We start from the raw sequence: 27,390 nt of genomic DNA, 5'->3' as shown, positions 1-27,390 counted from the left end.
GTTGCTCAAGCAGTAGTTTGCTGTAATCAGAAGTGTCTGGACGCTGATGGTAACCACTTTGAGCACCTCTTGTAATTGCAGAAGTCAAATGTGACATGTATTCATCTTTTGTTATCCATATATATTATTACAATTTTAATACAGTTTTCCTTTCTTAAAATGTGTATACATTTTTTTGGCACCCTCTGTAGTATGAAGAACTAACACGTGCAACCCTTCACAGTTTATGAAAGATTTTTCCATCCATTATCTTCCATGGCTGTTGTGAGACCTGAATAAACTGGTGGCGAGAACCCCTTGGAAAATGTGCTACATACACCTCCAGGAGCCTGGGTGGAGAAGGGGGAGTGGCCATCCCCCTTCAAATGTGCACACATGTGAGAATATGCACATATATGCACCAAATGTGAGCATATATGAGAAAGGCCTTAGGGAGAAGCCTTTTCCACTGATGAGGGATTTCTATTGCTGTTTTAATTCAAGCCCTGAGCCAGATTGGGACAGTGCATCTCATCCCTAGGAGCTGAGACCAGAAGGCCTGGGGGTCCTCCTGCAGGGGCTCCCTTGACTCCCACAGCAGGGGTCCTCACTGGGGTGCTAAGGTCACTGCCATCTGCCTCTGGGTCTGCTGGGGGCCCTCACAGTATCCACCACACACAGGGTACCCAGTACCCCTCCAGGAAGTAGATGAGCCTCCAAATCAAGTGTCCTGCTGAAGAATGACACTGATCCCAGCACATGGTTGGGACTCAATGAAGGGGAACGAATGCAGGATGAGATAATGCAGGAATCACTGGGCTCTAAGTGACATTGCTGCCATCTTCTCAGCCCACCCCACACCCAGGTGCCTCCCTAAACTCACTCTTCCCAAACGTAGTGTGCTCTCTGACCTCTGCACTGGGTCTCTCTCCCTGCCCACCAACGGCTCTCTGCACCCCAAGTCTCAGCTTAGGAGGCAGCACCCCTGACAGGCCTCTCTTCTCCCCTACCTGCACTGGGAAATCAGGCTGCCAGCATGTCCTCTGTGCTCTGTTCGGTCCCCCACCTGCTGGCATCCTGGCCTAGTTGCCAAGGGGTCAGCCTAGTTGCCGGAGCAGCCTAGGGTCCCTGAGGTGGGCAGAGGGGGCTGTGGAGATGAAAGTGCTGCCCAACTCATCTTACAGAGGAGGAAACAAGCTCAGAGAGATGACGTGACTTGTCCAAGGCCGCGCACCAAGTTGATGGGGGAGCATTTGCTAGAGCCCTGGTTCCCGCCTCCCCATTGGTGCTCCCTGCACAGCACACAGGAGGTCCTCCCTTAGCCCTGGACACCCGCCTGGGGTGAGAGCACTCACCAGAACTCGCCATCATCCTGCACGGTCACACCCATCTTCTCCCGCTCACTTTTGCTCACCTTCTGCCACTCCTCTGAGCTGGAATGTGAGCACAGGGGAGGGGAGAGAAGGAGAATAAGTGGAGGGACCCACCTGGGCCACCTTGGCCAGGGCAAGGAGGATGAGGGATGCTTGGCACTTGGGCTCCCTCAGTGTGGGTGTGGTTGGAGGCACCTGAGACATCCCCAGCCGCTCTCCAAGATGCTCTTGGAGAGTTTGCCCGCTCCCACAGGTAACCATGGGCTGCTACCATGCTAGGGCCCAGAGGTCTGGGAGCAAAGCTGCAGGCTGGGGGGCAAGACCCTTAGTGAAGGACTCCTTTACTGGGGCCCTGGTCTCTGCTCACCCCCATCATCACCTCTGGTGGCCTCCCTCCCTGCTTTTCTCACCCTTCACTCTCCAGACGAGTCTCTGTGTCTGTTCCAGGAATCAGCTCATAGCCAGCTCCAGGCCTTTGCCCATGCTGCATCTACCCCCACGTGCTCACTCCAGAGTAAATCTCCTCCTACTGTCATCCTCCCCCCAAATCCTTCAGGACCTAGACCGGTGCCACCTCCTCCAGAAAGCACAACACGGTCCTTGTCCGAACCCTCGTACCAGGCCACCCACAGCCTGGGGTTGGCCCTGTGCCTGCACCCCCTGTCCCGGGCCTCACGTGTCGCTCCAGGGCCCGTTCCACTCCCGCTCGCCCCAGGGGTTGCGCAGGCGGATCATGTCCAACTTCTCCGACTTGAAGAAGGCCAGCAGTCCGTGGCCCAGGCGCACCTTGCGCACATCGGTGATGGCATAGGCGTGGCCCTTCACCAGGCCACACGCCAGGCGGGCCTCCATGTCTGCCGCTGTCACTGCCTGCGGGAGGACACAGCTGCTGAGAGGCAGTGCAGTCAGACTCCGCCTGAGGCCAGAGAGCCACACTCACTGCCCCCTAGAGGACGGGGAGGGAATGGCAAGCCCGCACGCAGGGGAGACCTGGTTCCGGTGCTAAGGAACTGAGCTCAGTGTTCGATGGTCCTTTACAAAGCCTCCGGGAGCAGCAGTGTGGAGAAAAGGAAGGCACCTGCAGTGGGGTCGGCCCAGGGGTGTATTGGAGTCTACTAGCACTGGCTCAATTTTGCAAGCTGGGTGCTGAAATGTTAGCTTGACATCAACCATGGTGGGAGTATTTACACCACAGAAATCAGCAAGTACTACGAATCAGGGCTTTTCATTTTTCCAGAGAGCCAGTTTATGAACATACCACTGGGTCAGCCAAACCTGGGTTAAAATTCTGCCTTCACTGAGCCCCAGCTTCCCCACCCTAAAGATGAGCAATTAATGAAATAAGACTCTTGAAGCGCCCAGGCCTGTGCCAGCAGGCAGTAGGAGCTTCCTCTCCTCTTTCAGTCACCTCAGGGCTTGTGATGCCTCCAACCTTCACGTGGGGACCCTCAGATGCATAGACACCCATTACCCCAATATGAGAGGGCCGGAAAAGGGGGATGCTGGTGAAACAACGTGGGCAGGGTGTTTCATAAGGTAGGGGGCTTCCCACTGCTCCTCTCCCCCCACGAGGCTGACAGTCTGGATGTATGAGCCAAGCTGGGCGGGGGCTCTGCCTGGGATGCCACAGCCACCTCTGTCCCCCCTCCCCCATCAGGGTTGATAAAGGGGAGGGGCCGCGTCTGGGGTCTGGCTCTGTGTTCTCACCTTGATAGAAGCACTGATGAGGCCTCCCCGGCTATGCACCTTCAACACCCTCTCAAAGAGCTGGTTCCTCTTGGTCTCGTCATTGGTGAAGTCACTCTCAGTCAGGTCGATGGGCTCGGAAATGCCACCTGTGAAGTCCACCAGCGCATCCGCCGTGTTGCCTCCATCCAGGGCCTGGTAACAGCCCGCCAGCCTAGGGAGCAATGTGGAAAGAATTCCCAGCTCATGCATCCCGGCTGGTCTTAATCCTTCACGTTATAGGGGAGATTTTTGAGACTCAGAGAGGTCAAGCAAACTGCTAAGGTCACACAGCAGGCCACAGCAGAGCCAACACTAGAACCCAGGTCTCTGACTCCCTGGCCAACACTAAACTATACCATTTTATCACTCAAATTCCCCGTAGCCTTAGCAACACTATCTTCAAAAATTAGCTGCTCAGAAATCTAGCAGATCTTTTCAAACGCGTTAAAAGCTCACATATCTTTTGACACATCAATTCTGGATGAGCGACATTATTTGTTACCATGTAAAATGAGAAATCACCTAGATGCCTAACAACAGGGAATTGGTTTTAAAATGAATGTTGCACCTCTACTCTGGAACATTCAGCAGCCACTGAACAAAGCACTGTGGCCAGGACAACGCTAGTCCTTGCTTGTTACATTTGGAAAAGCCATGCAGCTGGGTTCCAGTTATGTTTAGAATGTATACAACAATGCATTTAAAAATATTAAATATCTACTTGGTGCTAGGGACACTGCTGTGGCTCCTTATTTAAATGTTAGGAAAAGGGTTGGGGTCTTAAAGGCAGAGCACTGAACGTGAATATGAGAAGCAGAATGGGATATATATAATCACAAAATACTATTTACAGAAACTGAAATTATATGTCCAGAAAACAGCAACAGAGGTTTTGCAAGGTAACCTACAAACAAAAAGATGCATCAAAGATGTTAAAAGAGTTGCCACTGATGGAGGAGTGTGCAGAAGAGAGCAAAGAGATGACATGGAGACACAAGCGGGCAGAGGTGGCCTTAAGGGGACAATGGCCATGGATGGTGTCCCTAAACAGAGGAGAAGCCCAAGGATCTCAGATGACCAAAAATAGGAAAGGGGAGAGGAGAGGGCTAGAAGAATACACAGGTGTACAGGAGACTTTTGTCATCTTCTGCATGGTTTTCTTATATTTTCTGGATTTGCCACAACAGACATGCATTCGTTTTACAATTTAAAAAATAAATAAATGACAAAACAAGCAAACATAAATGGTGCAGCCCATGTGAAAAACAGTTGGTGATTACTCAAAAATGTAAACATAGAACCATATGGCCCAGCAATTCACTCCTAGGTATATATTCCAAAGAACTGAAAGCAGAGATTCAAGTAGATACTTGTATGTCAGTGTTCACAGTGGCATTATTCGTAACAGCTGACAGGTGGAAACCACCCAAGTGTCCATAACAGATGAATGGATAAGCAAAATGTGGCCCATCCATACAATGGAATAGTATACAGCTATGAAAAGAAATTAAGTACTGATACATGTTACAATATAGATAAGCCTTGCAAACATTATGCTAAGTGACATGAGCTGGACACAGAAGGACAAATATTGTACGATTCCATTGATACCAGCGGCAATAGGCCAATTCATAGAGACAAAAAGCAGAATAGAGGTTCCCAGAGGCTGGAGGAAGGGAGAAAAGGGGAGGTACTACTTAGTGGCTATCGCGTTTAAGTTGGGGATGATCCCAAGTACTGGGTATAGATAGTGGTGACGGGTGCATAGCACTGTGAATGTAACTAATGCCACTGAATCATACTTACGCATGGTTAAATAATAAATATTACATTACCACAATTTAAAAAGTAATAAAACTTTTACAAACAAAAAAACCTGAGCAAGTCCACTGAGTGGCTCTCTCAGAGTAGGAGAGCGACCTGCACCGAGGACCACAGACACGTAGTAACCACCAGGGAGCGGGATTGCTTTCTTAGGATTAAAAAATGCAACCTGCTAAGGTTGTTTTCTTGGATTTATTTTTGATGTTGTGAGTTTTTGCGTTTCTTTTTTCTTTCTCTCACACACACATTGTCCAAGAGACAGACAAAAGGGCCTGGGAGGAGGAAGCAGGCTCTCACAGATCTGGCTGCTGGTCTCGGACCCTCTCTCACTCCTGCCCTAGGCTTGTCCCACGCCTGCCCCTGTCCTGCAGGTGCCTGGGCTGGTCTTTCTGCCCGAAAGCCCTCTACAGCTCAGCAAACCTTTGCTCGTGCGCATGCTGGGGACCCAGGGGCTGGCACAGAGCAGAAGGAGGTGGTCAGCGAAGACAAAAATGGATGGACAGTCAGTCAGGTAGACAAATGAATGGGTGGACGAAGGGGAGGCCCAGTGAGCAGGGAAGGCTCCATAACCAGCCCAGGCTCAGAGATACCACATTCCCAACAAAGCCTCCATGGAGGGCTTGTAGCTTGGATCTTTGGGAAAGAACCACTGACCTGAATGTGAGTGCTGGCTCTGTCCATGGCTACCTACAGGAAACTGTCCTGGCCTCAGTCTTGTCAAGTGTAAGTGGGAATAAACATACCTCCCTATATGGGTTGCTTGTGGGGACGTGACACCCAGGTACCCAGAAGACCTTCAGTCTAAGTCTCCACTCCACCCAGTGTAGGCTTAGCTGGCCATGCCCGGGGAGCCTGGACGCTGAGCACTCTACGCAACTGCACCAGCCCCTGACATCTCTGTGCCTGGAGCTCTGGCTTGAGGAAAAGCCATGCAGAACCCATTAGCAGTGCCACCCCAACCGTGCAGCCCCAGCCTGGCCACCCGCCTGCCCGCCCACTGCTGGCACCTACTTGGCATAGGCCTTCTCCACCAGGGCACACCAGAACTCGTTTCGGGAGTTGGAGTGGCAGTAGATCAGCTGGTTGTTGACTGTGGGCAGCCGGTCATCAATGACCACATCCACCCACTCCCCAAAGCGCCAAAAGTGGAAGTGGAAGATGCCCGCATAGGCGTCAGGCTTCTCAGGGTTCCACTCCTGCTCCTTCCAGTCTGGGATGACCTGGATGAGGGGGACAGGATGGGAACACATGGAGGGTGACATCTGGCTTCCTGAAGAAATGGGAGTGCATGCCTCCAGGGACTCAAAATGGAAAGGAATACCGGGTTCGATTCCCATCTCTGCCATGAACCAATGTAGGACTTGGGCGAATTCTTCTCATCTCTGGGCCTCAGGTTCCCCATCTCTGCAGTGGTTGGAGGCTCTCTTAGGCTCCTTCCGGCTCTAAGATTCTATGAGCTACCCCCTCCCTTCCTCGTGCCTCCATCTGCATCTTCCTTGCTCAGAAAAATATCATACACACCAGTTCCCGCGTGGTGATTGGTGGCACCACCCTCATCCTTCCCCTTCTAGCCTGAGCTGGAAGTTGGCAACTGGCCTCCTCCCTTTCCCTCTCTCCATCCAATCAGGAGAGTCTGAGCTCCTACATTCCACTAACATCTGTCTCTTCCTCTCCATCCCCCTGTACTACCCTGGCCTTGTCCCATATCTTCTTGCCCTGGGTCATGGTAACAGCATCAGCAGCCACATCTGCCCCCATCCCACACAGGAGCAGAATGATTTTTCTGATCATGTCACTTCCCTGGAAAATAAGGTCCAAACACCTAAGGTGGTCTGCTCCAACCACCACTTCCCAGACTTGTTTCTCCTTCCCCTCCCCAGCCTCCACTCCCTGCTCCAGGTTCTTTCCCTGGTCAGGAACTCTGTACCCGCTCTTCCTTCAGCTGATTCTTGCTGTCCTTTAGGGTCCACCCTCCTCCTCCAGGAAGCCCTCCTTGACTCTTCAGACTAGGCCAGGTCCCCTGTCCATAAGTCTCATGGCCTCTGGTACTTCTCTGAGACCTTTACTCTTGTTATAATTAAACAAGTGTGTGACGTCGTGTACAGTTCTGATACTATCGTGGGAATGTCAGCTCTCTGAGGGCAGGGACACATCAGTCTTGGTTACTGCTATCCCAAAGCACCTAACCCAGGTCCTGGCCCAGAGAGGGTGCTTAATAAACATGCGTTAACTGAATGAATAAATTCACAGGCACTGACTGGGACTCCCAACAATATTATTTATGGAGCATCTTGGAAATGTCACCACGTGCCAAGCCTGTGACTGCCATAGGTTCATCTCAGTTTAATTCTCACAAGAACCCCATGAGTAGATGACTGTTATCCATCCTTACTTTACAGATGAGACAATGGAGGCTCAGAAAGGGCAAGTAACTTATCCAGGATCACACAGCTAGAAAATACACACATCCTTTATCAGCGTGGACCACGCTGCCCCCGGCACCATGCTGGCACTGAGGACCCAGATGAATCAGACCTAGTCTCTGCCCTTGGGAGGCTCCCCGTCTGGTGGAAGAGGTGGTCACGGAGGCAAGTGCTGAGGTTGACACAGGGGATATCTGGGCCCGTGGAGAGAAGGGAGTGCTGGGACTGACCGTGTAGGGCCAGCAACAGCTTCTGAGCAGGTGTCCTGAGAGCTGGCAGTGTGTGTCCCCCAAGCAGAAAAGGGCAAATAAAGGCAATTTGGGCAGCAGAAGGTGAACAGGGAGGGGAAAACCCCTCACCCTGCCGAGTCAGGGGGACCTGCTATTCCTGCTGAACATGGGACCAGAGGGGCCAAGCCCCATCAGGACCACGGACTGTTCCTTCTAAAAGAAAACCACTCGCAGTATAGAGGGTTGGGCGGTAGTGGGGCACAGGTATCCAGGCTAAGGAGCCAAAGATGCATCAGGAGGCTACAAATCCCAGGACCTGGGACAGCCTGAGCACAGAGACTGCAGCCAAAAGCCATTCCCCAACCCCCATGCTCATTAAAGACGCTTTTGTTTACACACCTTGTACTATCAACAGGGACATTGGCAAAGAGAAATGCTCCCTAGTGGGACATTGGAGACCAAGAGAATGAAAATGCAAAGCACACTGAGAGGCACCTCACAGAAGAAGCCTGCTAGGTGCCGGGTGTGGGACCGGCTGCTTACTCCATCACCCTAATCCTCACTGCTATCCTGTGGGGCAACACTATAGACATCCGTGACACAGGCTGCCCATGGGCACGAGTGAGGGAGTCAGGATTCACACTCAGGGCTTCTGAGCCTGGCGCAGCATCAGGAACCCAGCAAGGGCTTGATACTGGCTGCCCTTTCCCCTTGCCTCCTTTCTAAGGAAAAACTCTCAGACCAGCCTCTGCCCTGAACCCCAGCACTCTTTCCTACTTTGCTCTCAGGACAGAAAAAACGTTGTATTAAAAATGGGGCATGTGCAGGGTGTGGGTATCATCCCCACTGCACAGACGGGAAGGCTGAGGTCTAGACAGGGGCCAAGAGCTGCCCAAGGGCACAGAGTGATGGAGAGTCGGAAGCTGAGAACATTGGCCCGGCCACTACACTCTCCTCCCCTGCTCCCGGCTCTGAAAGCTCTGGACTGCATGGGGACACACGGGGAGGGGCGGGCAGGAGGGAGGACGAGGAGTCCCCACAGGGCACAGGGAAGGCCTGCTGGGGCTGCGGGAAGATCATTAGTCAAACCTCGGGCTTGGCTCTGAGCCCTCTGTGGCTCAAGAAGCAGCTAATGAGTCTCCAGGGCCTGGAGATCCCACAGAGATCCCCATGGGCCTGACTTTCCCTTTCTTCATCACAGCCATTGGACCCGGCAGGAGGTGGACCCCAGGCCAGCCTTCTTACCCCTCGGCCCCTCTGTTGCCAACGGGGTACAAAGCAAGAAAGATAGAATGTCCGGGAAGGAGTACTCCATGGGAATATGCACTCAACTCCCACACTACATCGGGTCATGCTGGAAATCAAGGAAGCAACCAAAGCCCCTGGGGCCACGTCAGAGGATCCAGGACCAACCTGAAGAGGCTCCCACTGGCCAAAGGTGGGCCAATCTGAGTAGCAATAAGGATAACAACTTCAATGGATGAAAACATATCAAATATGTGCACATCCGTGAGATCATGATAATACATAATTAGTCACCATCAGAGGATGGCAGGGAATCAGCTCATTTTTTGGAAACTGGACAATTAAGGGAAAGAATGGAAGATCTATCCTGCTTTTTCCACAAAAACTGTACCAGGGGGTAAACAATCGCAGATAAAGGGAGGTTGGTATCTGGAGATGAATTCCAGCTAAGAAATTAGAATATCAGACTCCCACTATTTTGCAATCACTGACAAATAATGGATTTATGCAATTATGGCTTCTAAAATCACACAAAAGAGAGACCAGATAGTATGAGCCTCCTGAGAGAATACTGCCTCTGAGGCAGTTGAGCCAAATAAAACTTGTGCCTGAACCTTATCCGGCCTCTAGAGTGACATCCTCACTTACAGGAAATACAGGGCACGAAGAACATATTAAACGACCACCATGGAAACAAGGCCAGATACAGTCGTCCCCTTATCCCTGGGAGATACATTCCAAGACCCCCGGTCGGTGCCTGAACCCTACACATATTGTGTTGCTTCCTATACATACATACACATCTGGAGGGCTCCTAGGATCTTCCCCAAGGGATTCCCACGTAGCCCCAAGTGGCTGGGCTTAAACGCTGCTGGGGCAGGCGCTGACCCAGAGTCTGCGCAGGTTTGTGACAGAGGAGACACTGGGAGGGTCAGAACCCAGGGAGGGGAGCACTGCTCCGGACCCATGTGCAAGTGGGCCATGCATGTGGGTGTGCATTTACACGCATTTCAGCCTACACGTGTGCGTGCACACACATGTATGTGTGTGCACACATGTGAACGTCAGTGTGTGTGTGATTGTGTGTGTGTAGGCATAGCACAGAGAGGGAGTTTTCACAGATTTCTGCCTGGGACCCCAGAGGGTCGGCACGAGACATTCCTGAACAAGGCTGCACCGCAGGGCTGTGGGCTGAGGGGCTGCAGGGGACGGGGTTTCCTGTGTTACCCGAGTTGGGTGAGGTGAGCCATAAGGCCGCTTGGACTCCTCAAAACCAGAGGGTCCTTGGTTCTGAGCATCTGAAGTTCCTCACTTCTCAGCTTCTGATTCCAAGAGTCTCAAATGCCCGAGTTTCAGCTGCCATGACTGGAAGAGGCCAGGAAGGTCGGGTGCCACTCCCTGCCTCCTCGGGAGAGCAGGACACTGACACACCTGCAAGGGGCCCCAGGTATTCCTGTTCACAGGACAAGGAATGCGCTCAGCCAGATGCTAAGACCCCAGCCTTGGGGCCGGCCCCTCCCTCCGGGCTACCCAGGTATACTGAAGGCTAAAGGTGTCCTCAGCTGGGCCTCCTGAGCCTGGTGTAGAGAGAGAAGAGAGAATCTACTCCCATGACCACTCTCTCTGACCACAGAGCCAGGCCTGGCCCCAGCCTGGCCCTCTACAAGCATCAAGCTGCTGCGTTGCCTCGGGCAACTCACCTCTCTGAACCCGTGCTCCTCCGCAGTTAAAAGGTTCACCTAAGACCCTCCTCTCAGAAGAATAGTGAAAAGTGACACCATGTGTCTACAGTGACTGGAGAGTAACAATGAGCAGATGGAGACAGAGTGCCCATGTGCCCATTTGTGAAGCTCAGCGCTTTACTCACAGCCACTCAGTTAACCTTCACCACGACCCTGTGAGGGAGGCACATTATTAGCCCCACCGACAGAAGAGGAAACGGGCCCAGAGCGGTTGCCCAGAGCCACACAGGTGGTCGGTTGGTGGATGAGCAGGGCCGGGTCCCTCACCACCACACACACTGCCTCCGTGGGAGGCAGAAGCTCAGGAAATGGCAGGTATCTTCGCTCCACGGTTTCTTGTGGTTTCCAAGGAAAATGGATCATTTCATATTCCCTGTACTCCTCCCGATCCAGTCTCAGGAGTGGAACCAGGCCTGTACTGCTGTCCGGGGGTGGGAAGGAGGAGGACAGGAAGGTGAGACCTGGCTTGGGGCAGCATTTCGGAGCAGGGGTTGTTACCAAGCAAAACTCCAAGTGTGGCCTCTGCAGCAGAGCCTGACCTTGGTCTCTGGGAAGAAGCCGGCCTCTCTTGGGCCTGGGACCATAGGTGGGTGGGGGCATCACCTCTGCCCATCCCAGGGGACCCGTGTCATGTGGTCAAAGGTCCGTCCACAGGCCCAGAAGCCTGGTCCACACACACCCTCTGTGACCATGGGCAGGCCACCTCCTCCTCTGGGCCTGTTATCTCTGTCCAAAACCTGAGTGACCTGGAGAAAAATTACCAGGGGACAGAGCTCTGATGGGCCAAGTGGGGCACTAAGGTGATATGGCGATGTCCGTCTTAGCTGGTCGGAAGGACAGGGCTGGAAAGGACTCACCGAACCAAGTTATTCCCTCTAGAAATTCTGAGGCTGGGAGAGAGTCAGGGGCTGCCTGAGGACAGGCAGCAAATTGGTGACAGAAGCTGGATGACACCTGGGTACAGGCCTGTCCCCACCTCACCCACTCCTGGCTCCTCCCGTTCCAGCTGCCCCCTGCCCGGCCACACCAGAAAGTTGAGCATGGTTTGGTGTATCCTCATCCATCCCCTCTGGGCCCCACCTGCCAAGGACTAGATGGCACCTGTCTGTGGCCTCAGCATTGCTCTCTTCATGCCCCGCAGAGGCTGGTCTGGGGGCGACTACAGAAAAAGCTGTAAGGAGTGTTGGTTCCTGGTTGGATATCAGAAGACCTGGTTCTAAACTCTATCCTGCTGTCTGACCTCGGGCCAGGTACCTGACTGCTCCGAGCCTCATCCCTGAAAGCCGCGGGGAAGAAGGGTTGGGAGTATGGGAGAAATTCGGTTGGGGTGGGGGGGTGCTCAGGGCCGTGAGGGGACAGGACTAAGTCAGAGATCCTGAAAGGGAGGGGGTGGCTCACGGTGAGAGACTGCACACCATGGAGGCGTGAGCACATAGGCTTTATTGGGGCCACACAGTGGGCACAGCAGCGGTACTCACACACCCGCAGGGAAGACGTGGTGGGGCAGAGTGGAGGTGCAGGCAATCTGCACCAAGAGGATCCCAGAGCCGCAAGGAGAGGTGAAGCAAAGAGGCAGAAGGGCAGGGATAGCCCCAGGGGTCTGGCCTCCCCCAGCGGTCAGTAGGGAAGCAAGGCAGGCAAGCCAGGACGTTAAGCACATCTCGGAACAAGCCAGAAACGTGCATTTGCTCACACCACAGCCAATCTCCCACCCAAAGAATCCAGACTCCCACACCCGATCCCGCTTACACGCCTCCTAGGTGAGGGCCCGCCCTCCCCGCAGCCTCGGCCAGTGGGAATGGCTCTGACCCTCCATCTCTCAGTGCATCTGTTCTCAGGGCCCTGTGCTGACCCCCCAAGCCCCACCCCAGGTAGCTATGCTTCGTGAGGGCACGTCCCTGACAAAAACCAGGGCTGGCCTCGAGACAGAGTGTTGCAGGTACTTCCTGAGCTGCCCTCAGCTGATGCCAGGCAGGTCAGGCCACTCCCTCAAATGGGCTCACTGGCCCTGTACAGTGTGAAGGGGGGTGAGGCTTGGGGGCCAGAACTGAATCTACTGATAGTCGTGTCTCAGTTGCCCTGTTTGGGGAGTGGGTTGTGCCCAGTGGCCTGAGGCCAGTGTTCTTTCGTCACAGCACATGCTACCTCCAGCCCACTTTTGACCATCAGTCATCGCAATTGCCCTACCAGGCCGTCCCGCCTCACCCCTCAGCTCCACTAAAGATGCCAGGGGTGCCACACTAGATGAAACAGTCACCTTCCCTGACCAGTGAGCTGGAAAAAGCCTGCAGTCCCAGAGGGGGATACCTGAGTCCCCAGAGAACCTACTGTCCCCAGCTCCAAAGCTCTGGACCCCTCCATTCAGGTTCTCCCAAGCGGAAGGAAACCCCTTCACTATATTGTTTCTGCTTCACTGTGTAAACCTGAGTCTCCCAGCTCAGGAAATCTCTCTCCCCAAGGTCATCCTGATCAAGCCCCTGCTAAAGGCCACTTGGGAATCAGCTGGGTGATTATATAATAGATAATCTAAAATCAGATGTGTCCATAGGGCAGGTATAGACTCTATATCCATGTGAATATAGCATGCTCTCTCTCAATATATATGTATATGTATAGGTAGCTACAGCCCTGGATGACTTTATGTCCCCCCGCCCTTCATTTCTCCCATTCTGGTCATTCTCAGGAGAGCGAGAGTTGGCCTGCACAGCCTCCAGCTTGCCAGCCACTCCCCACTGCCCACACCAACACCCGCAGCCACCCTGCCTGATGTCCTGAGGGCCCCGAGGCATCGTGGGACCATGCCAGGCCCATGCCAGGAGCGGTGCTTTCCTGGATCCTCAGGCTGAGCATTCATTTTTGGACAAAGGGCGCTGTGGCCGGGCGGGCAGCAAATGCCTGTTTGCTGGATTCCCAAGGAGGTTGCTGTGCCATCCCCATCTCCAGAGGAAGCCCGATGGCTGTTTCTTTGGATCTCTCTCCCTCTCTCTGCGTCTCCGTCTGTCTTTCTCTTGGTCTCCCTCAGTCTCTCTCTCCCAACGATGAGGCGGAGAAGGCAGACACCCCTTGCCCCTCCATCTTCCCACACTAGCCCCAGCCAGGCCTCTGTGGTGTACAGCTGAAGCAGAGGCAGCCAGGCTGCCAGTTCAGCTTCTAGACTCCAGAGCCTTTGTATCTCCCTCCATAAGCGGGGGCACCAGCCCCAGGGGGAGGAGAGAGGAAGGATGCGGGCACAAGGGTCCCAGCAAAGCTGAGTACAGGTCAGCAGCTAGAAAAATGTCCCCAAATAGACACCTGGGGGGAGGGGCTACAGGCAGGGTGCGGGGCAGGCGGGCGAGAGGAGGGGCAGCAGCGAGCCGCTGCCGTCAGAGCTGGTTAAAGACCACGGAGACCTTGAGGTTGGCAGGCTCCAAGCCCTCGCCAAAGGTGATGAGGAAGTACATGACCTTGCGGATTTTGGCCAACTCCGACAGGCGCTCCCCGAACTCCAGGGCGTCCGCCTCGTTCCAATCCATGACCTCCGAGTCCTCCTTGCGCCAGAAGATGGCAGCGGGTTCCAGCAGCTGGCGTGTCATGAGGTTGGTGAGGTCGGGCGTCCAGTTCTGGGAGGTGCCCGTGATGGTGACCTTGCCCGGCTTGTCCAGCACGACGTCCCAGCGCTCAAACTGCAGCTTCTGCTGCTGGGTGAACTTGAGGTGGTACACGGACTCGGCTGGCCGCAGCAGCTTCTCGCCATCCTGGCGCTTCTCCCCGCGCTGCTTCAGGCTCTCCACACGCAGCCGCAGCTGCTGGGTCAGGTGCTCGTCCAGGACCAGCGGCATGCTGAGCTGTGGCTGCTTTGGCCCGTCCTCTGCCATGGCCCAATTGCTGCTGCCGCCTCTACCTCTGCCTCTGCCTCTGTCTAGGAGCCGAGTGGGCTGGGGCCTCACAGCCAAGGCAAGAGGCCACCAATGAGGGGCCCCGCCTACCCTGAGGCCCTCCCTTCTTGGCCACTGGCCCTTCCCAACCCCACCCAGTCCTCAAAATAGGGTGCGTATGAGGGAGTCCCCAAATGCCTCCTCTGCACTCCAGGCAGAAGCGCTAATGGAAGTACTGCAGGCTGGCAGGAGGGTGACAGGCTCCTCGGGGACCAGACTGCTGATGTTCATTGCTGTGGCAACCGCCCTGACTACCTCCTCCACGGATGGGCTGGGAGCTGGCTTATTTGCGCAGAAGAGAGCACTGCATCCAGGCAGTAAGAGGGGGTGAGGGTTGGGGAGTGGGTGAGAGGAGAACCTGGAAGACTCACTGGTGGGACGGTTCAGGGGCAGAAGGACCAGAGGGCCCTCTGGTATGAGATCTGAAGTCACCCGAGCCAAACTTGGGAGCCATCCTTGCATCAGCTTCCCCCCGACCCCTCCACACCCAGTCACTAAGACCTGTTGATTCTGCCTCCCAGACACCTAGAGAACCCTCCCCGCCCAACAACCCCCACTGCCAGGGCCCAGGCCAAGTACCGTCATCCCTCACCTAGACCCGTGTCCTCAAACTTTAGGCGGCATGAGTGTCACCAGCAGGACTTGGAACACAAACTCCTGGGCTCCAGCCCCAGAGCTTCTGGTTTAAGAGGTCTCTGATGAGGCTTGGGAACCTGCCTTTCTCCCAGGCTATGCTCCTGTCTAGGGACTGTGCTTGGAGAATCACTGACCTAAATGGTTCTTATCTGCTGACCCTGGCTCAGCCCTGCATTGCAAAGCAGCCACATGCCCAGGTTTCTCTCCTACTAAAACCCTACCTCTTATTCCACCTGTATCAATCCTCAGTTTCCCCCAGGAGACTTGAGGCCTCAGAAGAATCTGACAAATGTCTATATCCCCAGTACTTGAAGCAGAACCAGGACCTCAGCTATTATATGTGGGCCAATGGAAGAACTGGAGTATGTGAGTGCAGTGGGGGGTGGGAGAGAGGGAAAGCTGCTAAGACATGCCCCACACAGATAAGAGGACAGAGGCCTGGGCCAAAGTGTAACACCTGAAAACAATCTGAAGGGTCTAGTGGACCACAAGCACCGTCACTTGCTAGATGGAGGCTAAGTAAGTCAGTGGGGTCTTGGGCCCCATGAACAGCAGCAGGGCATAGAAGAGCACCTGGTCCTGTCAAGCCCTGGGGGCAGCTCTGGGGGTTGCTGGCACCAATTCTCCAAGAGTATTCGAGAGAACCATAGAACGGAGATGTGAACTGCCTGACGCTCATGGAAACTTTTACTTTGTAGCTGGAGGGGTTAGAGGGGAAGAATATGGCTGAGGAGTTACTGTTGGCGGAGCTGCTCTTTTCTTCATAAGGAGGAGCGTTCTTTCCTTCCTAGCGCTAAATTTTGCTTTTTATTTGTACATTTGCTAGTTTTTGTCTGTGATGTCTCCCCACTTACACCGTAAGCCCAGAGAGGGCAGGGACCATGTCTGTCTTGTTCATCACTTTAAGCGAGCACCTAGAATAGGACCAGACACACAGTAGGCCCCCAGAAAGTACTTGCTGAATGAATGAATGAATGAATGAATGAACGAATGAATGCATGGTGAGAGAATGGTTGATATGATGGACCATGGGGCCAAAGGTCAAGGACAAGAGGAAGAAGATGGGCAGATGGGGAGAGTACATGGTCAGTGACCAAGATCAAAATGCATTTTAGAGACAGGTGTGCGTCAGAGTGGAAGAGGGACGGAGATGCTTGGAAAGTGAGGCCAGAGAGATGGATCCTTCAATTGAAGACTTGCAGAGAAAGCAGATCGAGGTACAGGCTGTGGTCGCCATGGGAACACGAGTTCAAGGCAAATGATGGTGAAGGCTGATGGAGATGTAATCAAGAACAGAGGCCAGGGTGATGAGGGCAGGGTGCCAGCACATGGGCATAGTAATCCCTGGGACACAGCAGCACTGTGGGTGGATGGGGTGGAAAAGGCTGGGAAATCGGAGGTGCCAAGGCCTTGGGGGCTGGGTGGCAGGCCAGGGTAGCTAGTCGGCAGCGGACGGCAACAAGGCGGGCTGCGCTGGCAGGGGAGGGCAATGGCATCAGCCTGTAGGGGTTTATATGGGGAGGGTGTGGGCTGGAGGCAGTTCTGAGGGAGGAGAATGCCTCCCCCATCCCTGAACCTGCAGGACATGGGGGAGGTGTCCTATTGATGGGGACCCAGGGGCCACATGACCCTAGAGAGAGCCTGGTCTAGGCCTGGGCAGAGGATTCCAGGCCTGCAGGGGGAGGCTGGCGTGGAGGTTGTTACCAGGGCTTGGGCTTCACAGACAGCAGAGGGCAGGAGAGAGAGGCCAGTGAGAGCCAGGAAAGGCCAGAGGAAGGGAGGGAGGGAAGGGAGGGGAGGCAGGAGTCTCCAGGTGGGGCTGGGCCCACTGCCGTCCACACACCTCTGCTCAGCCACCGGACGCCTTGACAGGACCCACCAAAGGCTGGATATAGGAATGACAGGGAGGAGAGAAGAAGCTCCAGACTTGCAGATGTAATTACAAAAATGTGTATTTAAAAAAAACACACAAATAAACAAGTATCTCTTTAGCCCCAAATGGAAAGAAATATAGAAAACCCCTAACACTGGTTGTTTCTGGGTAAAGAAAACCTTCAGTGGTTTTGTATTTTTCCAAATTTTTTGTCCCCAGTACCTAGAATGGTGCCGTGGCATAGTTGGTGCTCAGTTAACGTGTGGTAAATGAACTACTACTATACAACTAAAGGGCAGGAACTGCTCCTACAGCCAGGGCAAGGGCAGGATGGGAAACATTTAAATGGAACCAAAAGAGAGCCTGGCTCTACCACCAGGTACCTCCCCCGGCCCCACCACAGGACTGCCCACCCCCAACACTGGCTCTGCCATCCGGGCACTCCACTGGGACTCTGCTGTTACTTCTGCTTCCTAGGGCTGGGGGCACAGCAGCCCATGGCTCAGAGCAGGGATCAGGCCTGCCCTCATGCCCAGGCCTGTGCCAGGCTCTGGGGGAGGTGAACTTCCCTGGCTTGGGCCAGGCCAGGCCTGATGGCAAATGCCCCTCCCTACTGTCCCATCCTTTCAGGTCTACCTGAAGTGCACTGCCCTGCCCTCGGGGAATGTACAGTCAGGTTGAAGAGACCATAATGCCCCCAACAGAGATCCCATAGGGAGGAGGCCCGCTGCCAAGAGGTGTCCAGCAGAACAGAGAAATAGATGGGGGCCCAAGAGGGGCACAGAGGGGGGTTTAACAAGTGTGGATTGCTCCTTATGCCACGGGCTCCTTTAATGTTCTCATAACACTGGAATGGAAACATCATGTTTACGGCGAAGCCAAGAGAAGGGACATGACCTGCTCAAGGTCACATAGCTAGCAAGGGACCCAGTCAGAATGAAAGCCAGGCCTGAGTGGTTTAAAATCATTGGCCCCAGGTTGCATCAAGACTAGAGGTAACAAGAGTGCCTTCCTGGAGGAGGGGGCACGTGTGTTGAGGGCGTCATGCATCCGCGTCTGAGGCTCAGCATCCCCACAGTGAGCTGGGCGGGGGGAGCAGGGGTGCAGGTCAGCTTGAGTACCCCCATTCCGTGGAGAAAACGCCGTGGGGCCGGGGAGGCCCTGTAGGGCAACGGGCCCAGAAGGTGAGGGGTGACAACAAACAGGGCTCAGTCAGCAGGGACAGGAGGGGGGATAAGGCACTGTAATGAGCTCCCTGGGGCCTCGTGCCTCCCTCTGGGACCCAGGGGCTGTCACCACAGCAGCACCAGGAAGCAGACTGTAATTGGTCCAGAGTGCCACAGCCTCCCGGGGACATAAGCTCCTGGCCCTCAAAGCCTCCAGGCAGGCTAGGTGTCCCAACACCCTGCAGGAGGAACCTTTGGCCCAGAGACAAACACAGGGCTGCCATGGCCCGATGACAGGCTTCCCCCCGGCAGGTTCTGGGCCCCTCATTCCACTTAGATAAGGAGCTGTACCAGGGGACCACCAGAGGCCAGGCCCAGGGCAGGAGCAAGCTGAGGCTCCTCCCTGCAAATGACCAGACAGCCCCCCCCAGGAGGGGACACAGCAGGTCAGGCTTCAGCCCCACTGAAGGCCGCAGGAGGCCTATGGCCGCAAGGTTGGCTGTGGGGCTGCTGGCCAGTGGTTGTGTCCCACAGTTTGGGGAGGGGCTCAAGAAAGTTCTCAAAACTTTCTTGAGCCTTCTCTGTGTCAGGCTCCCTGCTGGGCTCACAGGGAAGATATAAACTGGCCTAGCTCTGCCCATGGGGAACTCGGCTTGGGAGAAGAGGCCACAGGAAAACACACAGCTATAGGGCAGGATGGGAGATACGGGGCCAGCACTAGAGGATTCCTGTGTGCCACCTCCAGCCCCAGACTGAGCCCTGACCTAGCTGACAGTGGGGATCGGAGGCAGGGGGTCCTTATTCTTGGCTCAGAGAAGGGTGTTAGAGCCTGGAGGCAGGAGGGTGGGAACAGCGCCCGGCCCCGACGCTCTCCAGGACTTGAGGCCCAGGAGGAAAATGCTCCCATGAGGCCATCCCAGCTCAGACACCCCAGGACTACCTGCGTCTTCAGGCTGCAGCCGTGGCCTTTGCAAGAGCCCTACAGCCTGCAGTTACCCCATCCCCACAGGACCATCAGGGGCCAGGCCCTGGGGATGCCCACCCCGGGGCGGCTTTGAGAGTCACACTGCATTCAGAAGCATGACAGCAGGGCCCCACCACAGTCCCAGCCTTGGCTGAGGGCACAGCTCCCTCTGATGGCTGAGGAACATCTCAGAGAATGAGAACAAACTCACTGTGCTCCTTACGTCCCGCTTACATGAGAATATCCATCATGATCTATGAATATTCATGGCACACAGCACTGTGCAAGGTCTTTTAAGTACCGTGTCTCATTTCACCCTCACACCTCCCTGGGAGGGAGCTACCCTGATATCCTGATTTTTTGGATGAATAACCTGGGGCTATTTATAAAGCTGCCATATGGTGAGGCTGGGGCCCATCCGTAAGCCTGTATGACTGAGATGCCCAATGCTCTTAAGCTCTGCTGCCCGCCCCTAATAGGAACAGCAGGAAGGGCCAGGATGAGAAAGAGGCAATGACTCTATTTGCTGGCATGAGAACCCAGGGTGCGATCCCTGGATAATTCTTGGAGAGCGTAAGTCCAGCCTCTGCTCCAACGTCCCCGCCTCCCGAGGGCAGAGGCGCTGTTTGATTTGAGGGCTGCACTGCCGACTGCTGCCACAAGAGGGTGAAGGGTCGGGACCAGAGCCCATTCTTTCCACCCTAAACGCTTTGGCGCTGATCCAGACCATCAGCAGCTTGGAACCATGAATCATGGATCATTCCCACTGAACAAATGAGAAAATGAAGGCTCAGAGAAGGACAAGGAGTGGCCACGTCACACAGCAGGTACTGGCAGGGGTCTCCTGAGCCCGTTAGTGGTCTCTCCACACTGCACGTGATTCAGGCAGTTTCCACATTTCTCAGGTACATATTCTGCCAAGTGACTCCAGGGACACTGTGGGCCCCCGCAGTGGGGAGAGGACATATCAGAATCCCACTGGGAGCTACACAGATTCCCAGCACCCACCCCAGTTGGCAGGTGAGGGGAAGGTGATTTTAATGCTCAGCCAATGCTGGGGAGCCCCGGTGTCACCCCACCCTCCCCCCTGCACAGGTTTCCATAAAGTCTCATCAGCACGTTCAGGCTGCACCTCCTCTGTTGGGCAGTGAGGGCCGCGGTTGAGTTCACAGTCCCTGGCAAACCCCTGCCCTACCCTAGGCCTCACCTTTTGCCACAAGGTCTCTCGGGAGGCGAGCGATGAGCAGGCTGCCACAAACCAGCAGTTGCCCACCTGGCCCTGGTGCAGGTCGTGGGAGCTGATGCCGTCCACAAAGAGGCGGGGGTCCTCACAGATGTCCTGCAGAGAAGCCGAGAGGAGACCTCACTGTCAGCATGCAGTTTTGCCTGTCTTCCCTACAGACTGGGGTCCCCTCGTGGCCAATCAGTTTCCCCAAATCCAGCTTCCCCCAGTTGCTGCCTGGAAGGCCCTTCCCTCCTACTGGCTGAAGAACTCTGCTCTTCTGCCAAAGGTTCCATGATGACCGAATACTGAGGAAGGACTTCAGGGGCCACCACCTTTCTCCTGCCCTGCACCAGCACTAGCAGCCCTGCAGTGCCCACCCCAGCCAGCCCTCAGGGGCCTACAGTCAGGGAGCAGGGTTGGGGTGCAGGGTGGAAACAGACACCAAAAGTACCTGTGATGAGTACAGAGGGTGGGGAGAAATGGGGAGCTGATGTGTCAGGCCCCATGTGGGCACATTCTCAGGCTGTCTTATCTGACCCTCACCCCACCTGAGGAGTGTGGCATTGCTATTCCATTTTATGGGTGAGGAATGAAAGTTCAGAGAGGGGCAGATGACTTGTCAAGAGCACACAGCAAGCAAAGTCTGAGCAGAGCTGAGCAGATACCCACAGAGCTCCCAGAGGGCCCACCCCAGGCCCCTCCTCCTCACCCATCAGCATCTTCACCCAATAGAGCTGAGAGAGAGTGCCTGCTCCCCAAGAGGAGCTATGGTGGGAGTGGGGGGAGGTAAACACTGAAACATACATTTCTAATGCCAGGCCTGCTGGCACTATGATCAACCCTCACCATGGTCCTGACAGGTGGGCACTGTACTTATTTTACAGACGAGCAAATTGAGGCCCAGAGATGTGGACTAACATGCTCCAGCCACACAGCACAAGCCTGCCACCACTTCAGCAGGTGCTTCCAAGCTAGTTCAATCACAACAGAACTAATGAGGTCCTACTGCAGGCGGCCAGCAGAGGGTAGCAGAGTCAGGAAGAGAGAATTCAAATTCTTCTTCCCCATCTCCTGGCTGTGCAATTTTGGGACAGTGGCTTAACCTCTCTGAGCCTCTGTTTCCTGCCCTGTGCAAAGGAGGTAGGTTATTATCCTTGCAGGGCTGTGTAAGGACTCCACAGGTCATGGAGGCACAATACTTGCAGGAAAAAAATGGGGAAAAGGGCTATCCGTTTTCACTAAGGTATCTGGGACCCCTGTTGCCACCACTGCCTGGGAAAACCAGTGTTTTGGAGAGCCCCGTTGAGGGCTATAATTCCCCTGAGGACATGAGAGGCTCCAGATGGGACTTCAGGGTGACAAGTTCAGGGCCAAGCTGCAAGGTGGCTTCCCCAGAGCATGGACTGCAGGAATATTGCTCCAGGTCACGGAAACCCGGCCAGGCAGCTATCAGGAAGCCTTGCCTCCCTCCCTCCCTGCTGCCCTCCGTATCTTATCTCCCAACCCAGCACTCTGAGCCAGAGAGAGCCATGATTTAGCATCTGCCTCCCTGGGGTCCGGAAGGACAGGCAGGACAGGGGTAAAGGGGAGCTTCATATTTGGCGGACCCCAGTCACAGCTCACCACGGGAAGAGATGACGTCACCAGGCAGTGACCTCAGAGGCGCTCCCCCCAGCCAGGGCCCTGGACAGGACCCCTGGACATGGCCGCCCATTCCACAGAGAACATTGAGGAGGAGACAATGACGCCCAAGGTCATGAGGCAAGTAAGTGGACCAACCGAGGGACAGAACCGAGGTCTTCTGGGCTCCCCGCCCTGAGGTCTCCTCCTCATGGAGCAGCGACTGTCTCAGCCTGGCCCTGCCACCCCAGAACAGGGCCCTGGTCCTAGACACTTCTCCAGTACGAGCGCGCACGTGCGCAAGAGAAAGAGAGAGAGAGAGATTGAGAGAGAGAGCGAGCTCAGGAACCAGCGAGGCCCAGGTTCCAGGCCCAGAAGAAACAGGAACCTGGGGCCAATCCACCAGCCTGGGAGCTAGTAGAGAGGAAGCAGGCCTGGGAGTGTTCCCGCTGCCAGGACAAGCACAGGCTCGCCAGCTCTGACCTACAGAAACTGTCCAGTCCGGTCCGATCCTACATGCCACTCTGTACCCCCTGCCAGGGCTCCTGCCTGCAGCCCCAGCGGAACCTGCCAAACCCTATTCCTGACCCTGGAGGCAGAGTCAGTCCCAGGCATCTGAGAGTGGGGGCACCTGGGGTCTGTCTTGGAGTCCAGAGGCCACTTTGGGGGACCCCGAACGGAATAATCACAGAAACAGCTCATAATGACCGGGTACTACTATGTGCCTGGTACTGTGCAAAACAACCCAGCGAGACAGGTACTGTAGCATCTCCATTTTACAGGTGAGGAAACCAAGGCACAGAGAAATTAAAGCAATTGCCCAGGGCCACCTAGGAAGAGGTGAACTGAGATTCAAATTCAGGCAGCCGGCTCGGAGCCTCCTGGCGGGCTAGGATTTATGAGCGACAAAGCCACCCTTCCTTCACTTGACCCCTGCACCTGTCCCTAACCCACCTTAGGGGGTCTCACTAATAGTAATGAGACCAAGGGATCAGGGGCTGCCCAGACCCTTACCCTCACCACCATAGGGCCAAGGTTCTCAAAACAGTGTTTGTCCTTCCACCTTTCCTGGCCCATCAGCTAGACACAGAGCTCAGAGCTGGGCAAGGAGGATCCCAGCCTAGAGGCAGGGCCCTTGAGGAGGAGAAACTAGTTTATGATCCTCCATGTGAACACAGCTGTGATAACAAGAACCCAGAGAGATCAGAGGAGGCTGCCTGGAGGTGGTGATACCAGCAGGGCAGGCATGGAGAGGGCTGGTCGGCAGGGAGGCTCCAAAAGGGAATGGGGCATCCAAATCTGCCTAAGACACGATCCAGCCACCCTCAAGATAGCTCCCACCTCTGACACTATCCTCCTGGGATCCGGCCACCTGTGCTCCCTCTATCACTGTCCACAGTGAGTTTTGCCTTGGAGTCTCCCCTGCAAGCTTGCAAGCTTGCAAGCTCCAGGGCAGGGCCTGGGCCTGACTCTGCCCATCTCCAATATCAGGGCTTGGCAGATTCCCATGGGGCTGCAGGCAGGAGCCCTGGGAGGGAGGGAGGACAAAGTGGCATGTAGGATGGGACTGGACAGGAACCTGCTATGAGCCCTGGGCCAGGCTATCCCCTAGGGCTGGGGGGTGATGGCTCCTCTGGTCAGCAAACCTGTCTCTGGGGCACAGCCTTCTGCACCTGCAGTTACCTCTCAGCCCCTCCCAGCCTGTTAGACCAGTTCCACTGGACACAGGTCACAGCCCATAACTACCTCCCTCAGCAGCATAACAAGAACTTCAGGTTTCCAGGCCCGGTGCACAAACAGGAATGCAGCAGACAGCGGATCCAGGGTACTTTCCACCACTCCTCCCCTCCCCCTCCTCATCCATCCACCTTCACCCCAGTCACCTCCTCCTGGAATCTAAGACCACAGCAGGAATCAACCAGACAAGTGGGGCAACAGGCTGAGGAAGGAAGCAGAATCTCTGCCTGGGACAGGAAACAGGGCAGTGTTCTCAGGGGTTATAGCGTGGCCCCCCGCCCACCTTGCAACAGATTCGCCTCCCTCTCACATGCTCCCCGGCTCACTGCAGGGCGAGCCCATGAGTATAAGCCACGGAGGGGACCACTGCTGGGCAGGGCAGAGGCCCAGGTGGGTGGCCGGCCTCAGTGCAAATTGCCTGTTTCATGGCATAAAGGGGCCGCTGTTCAGCGCAGCCAAGGAATGGGCCTCCAGGTGCTGTGTGATGAGCGTGAGCCACGGCACGGGGCTGGGGACCAGCAGGACACCTTGGGAGAGTTCTGTTTGTAGGATCCTACTTGGTTCTACCAAGGGATCTGCAGGCTCACCTCCAGAAATGGGGGTGGGGGAGCAGAGTGCTGGATGGTGGGGGGCACTCTGCCCCCTCAGGGATGAGAAGGGGCCCTACTAAGGTCCTGGGCCTGAGGGGAGGAAGCTTCACCCTACTGATACAGAATAGTTAGCATGTCCCTAGATAGACAGGGAGGTCCCTGGTGGAATAAACAAAGACAGCCATATCCTAAAACTTCAGGTTTTGAAATCACTCCTTCGCTCCAGGACATAATGTAACAAGGCCTTGAGATTAATCGTAAAATTCCTTTTGGCCTGACACACGGAGCAGATCTGATAGATAAGAGTGGTTACTTTGCTAATTCCTTTAGGATGGGCAAGCAGAACAAACCTGGTAGACGAATTTCATTAGAAGGCGCCAGTTCCCTTCTCCAAACAGCTCCCTTCCTCAAACAGGCAAGGGAAGGTATAAAAGTAAGAGCTTTTGCCTCAGTCATGGGGCACCCCCATTCGGGACCCCTCCCGCTCGGGAGCTGCAACCTCTTCTCCTGCCTCTAATAAACTATCCTCTTTTTAAAACTTTTTGCCTCTCCTGGTCCGTGTTTCCATTCTTCGGCTTCACGAGACACAATCCCGGCCCACACCCGGCCCAGAAACTGCCGGCACATCCAACATCACCTACATCATTTGGGGACTCACAGGAAAAATATTCCTCCATCACTACTCCCGGCCCCTTTACATCCATAACCTAGGATTCCCCCTGAGTCACAAGCCTTCCTGACTGACAGTCCCCTTCTCCTCCCTGGCCAGGCCTGTGGGGGAGGCCAGCAGATGTTTACTGAACTGGAAGGAACAAGGAACCTGAAGGGAGGAAGAGGGTGTGGACCCACGGCAGGTGTCCTGGATGGAGACTGAGGAACATGAGGCCTGGTCCTACCTGCAGAGTCCATAAGAGGCGGGACTTCCCAGGCAGGACCAGCTGTGGAGCGTTGGCCGGTGGGCGAGAGGGGAGCTAGTCTGTCATCTGCCTGCCATGTGTCTAACACCACAGATGCCTGAAGTCATTTCAATCTCCAGAAACCATGATCGGCAAGAATTATTCTCTCCATTTACAGATGAGGCAACTGAGGCCCAAGGAGGGGAAATGACCTGTTCAAGTTCTCACCTCCCATGAGGTAAGGCCAAGTCCATCTGGCTCAAAAACCAGCCTCCTCTTTCCATTTTGGAAGAAAGAGGCCGGTCGGCAGGGAGGCTGGCTGAGGAGCTCCTCTAAGAACACAGAGGCCACGACTCTGGTACAGACTAACCTGGAGAGAAGGAGCGGAGGTGGGTGGGAGTGAAGGAGGGCCTCCCCTGGGCTGTGAGAAGGTTGGCGTTTTGCTGTTTGTAAACAGCCAGCTCACAGGACCCAGGAAGTGAGACTCCACAGAAAAACAGCTGCCTCCGGCCAAAGTTCCATCTCACTGGCCAAGGGCCAAGCAGCTGGGAGTTAGTGGTCACCCCACTAGGCCAGACCCACCCCACCCACTGTGGCAAGCCTGAGTTCCTGCTCCACCAAACCCCATCCTGTCAGTGGAGCGACAGCCTGCCAGGAACACTGGCCCTGCCACCACCCAGCAAGTACTGCTGACACAGTCTGTCACAGCCTGGTCCACAGGGTCTCACCTCCTCAATGAACACCCCTCAGCCAGCCATGCCTGGCCCTGAGCTGCCTCCCCAACCCAGAACTGACCCCCCACAGCCACTCCTGCGTCCCACTCAGACATCTCCCTCTCAACACCAACCACCACATGCCATTGGTCACTGGCTTCCACATCCAGGACAGGAGCTGCTCTGCTTCTCCTTTCAGTGTCTAGAAAGGGCCGTGCAGCCAGCCCAGGAGGAAGGCAGTGAAGGAGGGGGTAGTGTGGCAGGACTCCTGAACTGGCAAGGAAAGAGGCCCAGAGAGGGCAGGTGACTCTGCCAGGGTCACACAGCAGGAGGATGCTGAGCCCGGCCAGCCTGGTATTTCTTCCTCTCAGGGCACCAAGCCCAAACTTCCCCAGCCAGGCCTCATTAGCATCCTTCAAAGCCATGAATCTTAAATGTCTGGGTGATGGCAGGAGGGCAGGAGAGGGTCAGGAAGGGGCATTGAGGCAGTGGAGTGAGAGGAAGGCAGTGAACTCAAGTGTCTCCCTCCCACCCACTTGCATCCAAAGCTTCACAAAGGCCCTTTGAGGGTGGCCTCATTCCCCACCCACTAGACAAAAGAGAGAAAGGAAGTCATGAGAGAGAGGGGGGCCCAAGAGGCAGGAATCTTGTGGCCTGGCCAGGAAACTCCTGGGAGTTCTAGAGAACGAAGGCAGGGTCCAGAGATTCTAGTGCAGCTTGAGGGGCTGAGGTCAAAGGCTGCAGGGAGTCTTTATCTGGTGTCAGGGAAGGGGGCTGGGGGCGGCAGGACTCCTGGGTCCCAGCCCAGCTCTGCTGCCAGCTCACTGGGCAATCTGGGCATCTGTCTTCTCCTCTTGGCCTCAGTTTCTCTTCCTTACTCAATCCAAGAAAATACACAGGATGTTTTGAGTTAGAAGGGACTTGAGATCATAGATCATAGGAAAAGAACAGAAGAACTAAATTTCATTTTCCCCAAATGTCCAGGGGCCGGAGGGAACTGTACAAATGCTGATGTGTCCCTGTCACACCCTGCTGAAAGCCTCACCTTTGATGGCTCCTGCTGTCCCAGAGCGCCAGCCCTGCCCACGCTGGTTCCCTCTTCCCCTCACTCCCTTCCACATATTTTATGATCCAGCCGCACTGCCACGTCCCAAACAAGCCTTTGTCTTCTTCACACTGTGCCTTCTGCCTGCACAGCCCTTCCTGCCAAACGCCTTCTCTGATTATTGGGCAGTGGGAGTCTCCTCCCGGCCCCAAGCAGAGCGCAATCTCCTGTACCAACGTCCTCCTGTGTGACCAACCCTCAGTGTCACCAGCACAGCCATGGAGACTGGGGCGGGCCCTGGGGCGCTGACCTCCAGCCGCCTCCCCGTCACCCAGGTCCCCAGGGGGACCCACCCTCACACTCAGGAATCGAGGTTAAAGAAGATGAAATTACAGCACAAGGACAAACACTTCCGTTAAATACATTCTAGCCTCAGTGACCAAGGCCAGGACAAGGAGAGCAGCCAG

At 55.1% G+C, this 27,390-nt stretch overlaps 2 protein-coding genes across 2 annotated transcripts in view; both read right to left on the bottom strand.

Moving 5' to 3' along the window:
• CAPN5 (calpain 5) overlaps positions 1 to 27,390 on the bottom strand; it is a 49,029-nt gene that overhangs the window by 7,957 nt on the left and 13,682 nt on the right. The window contains exons 3-7 of the mRNA XM_033120857.1: positions 20,305 to 20,436; positions 5,916 to 6,124; positions 3,060 to 3,252; positions 2,029 to 2,222; positions 1,335 to 1,412 (exon numbers count right to left, since the gene is read on the bottom strand). Of these exons, the coding sequence (XP_032976748.1) occupies positions 1,335 to 1,412; positions 2,029 to 2,222; positions 3,060 to 3,252; positions 5,916 to 6,124; positions 20,305 to 20,436 (806 nt within the window). The remainder of the gene's footprint in view (positions 1 to 1,334; positions 1,413 to 2,028; positions 2,223 to 3,059; positions 3,253 to 5,915; positions 6,125 to 20,304; positions 20,437 to 27,390) is intronic.
• On the bottom strand, positions 12,060 to 14,466 carry OMP (olfactory marker protein). The gene has a single exon (XM_033120858.1). It carries the CDS (start codon positions 14,396 to 14,398, stop codon positions 13,907 to 13,909), a length of 492 nt encoding a protein of 163 aa, XP_032976749.1. The 5' UTR covers positions 14,399 to 14,466; the 3' UTR covers positions 12,060 to 13,906.

The sequence above is a fragment of the Rhinolophus ferrumequinum genome, chromosome 11, assembly GCF_004115265.2.
Source record: "Rhinolophus ferrumequinum isolate MPI-CBG mRhiFer1 chromosome 11, mRhiFer1_v1.p, whole genome shotgun sequence".
Lineage (NCBI taxonomy): Eukaryota > Metazoa > Chordata > Mammalia > Chiroptera > Rhinolophidae > Rhinolophus > Rhinolophus ferrumequinum.
Note: the sequence above shows the minus strand (reverse complement) of the source record. Positions and strands in the feature narration are given on the sequence as shown.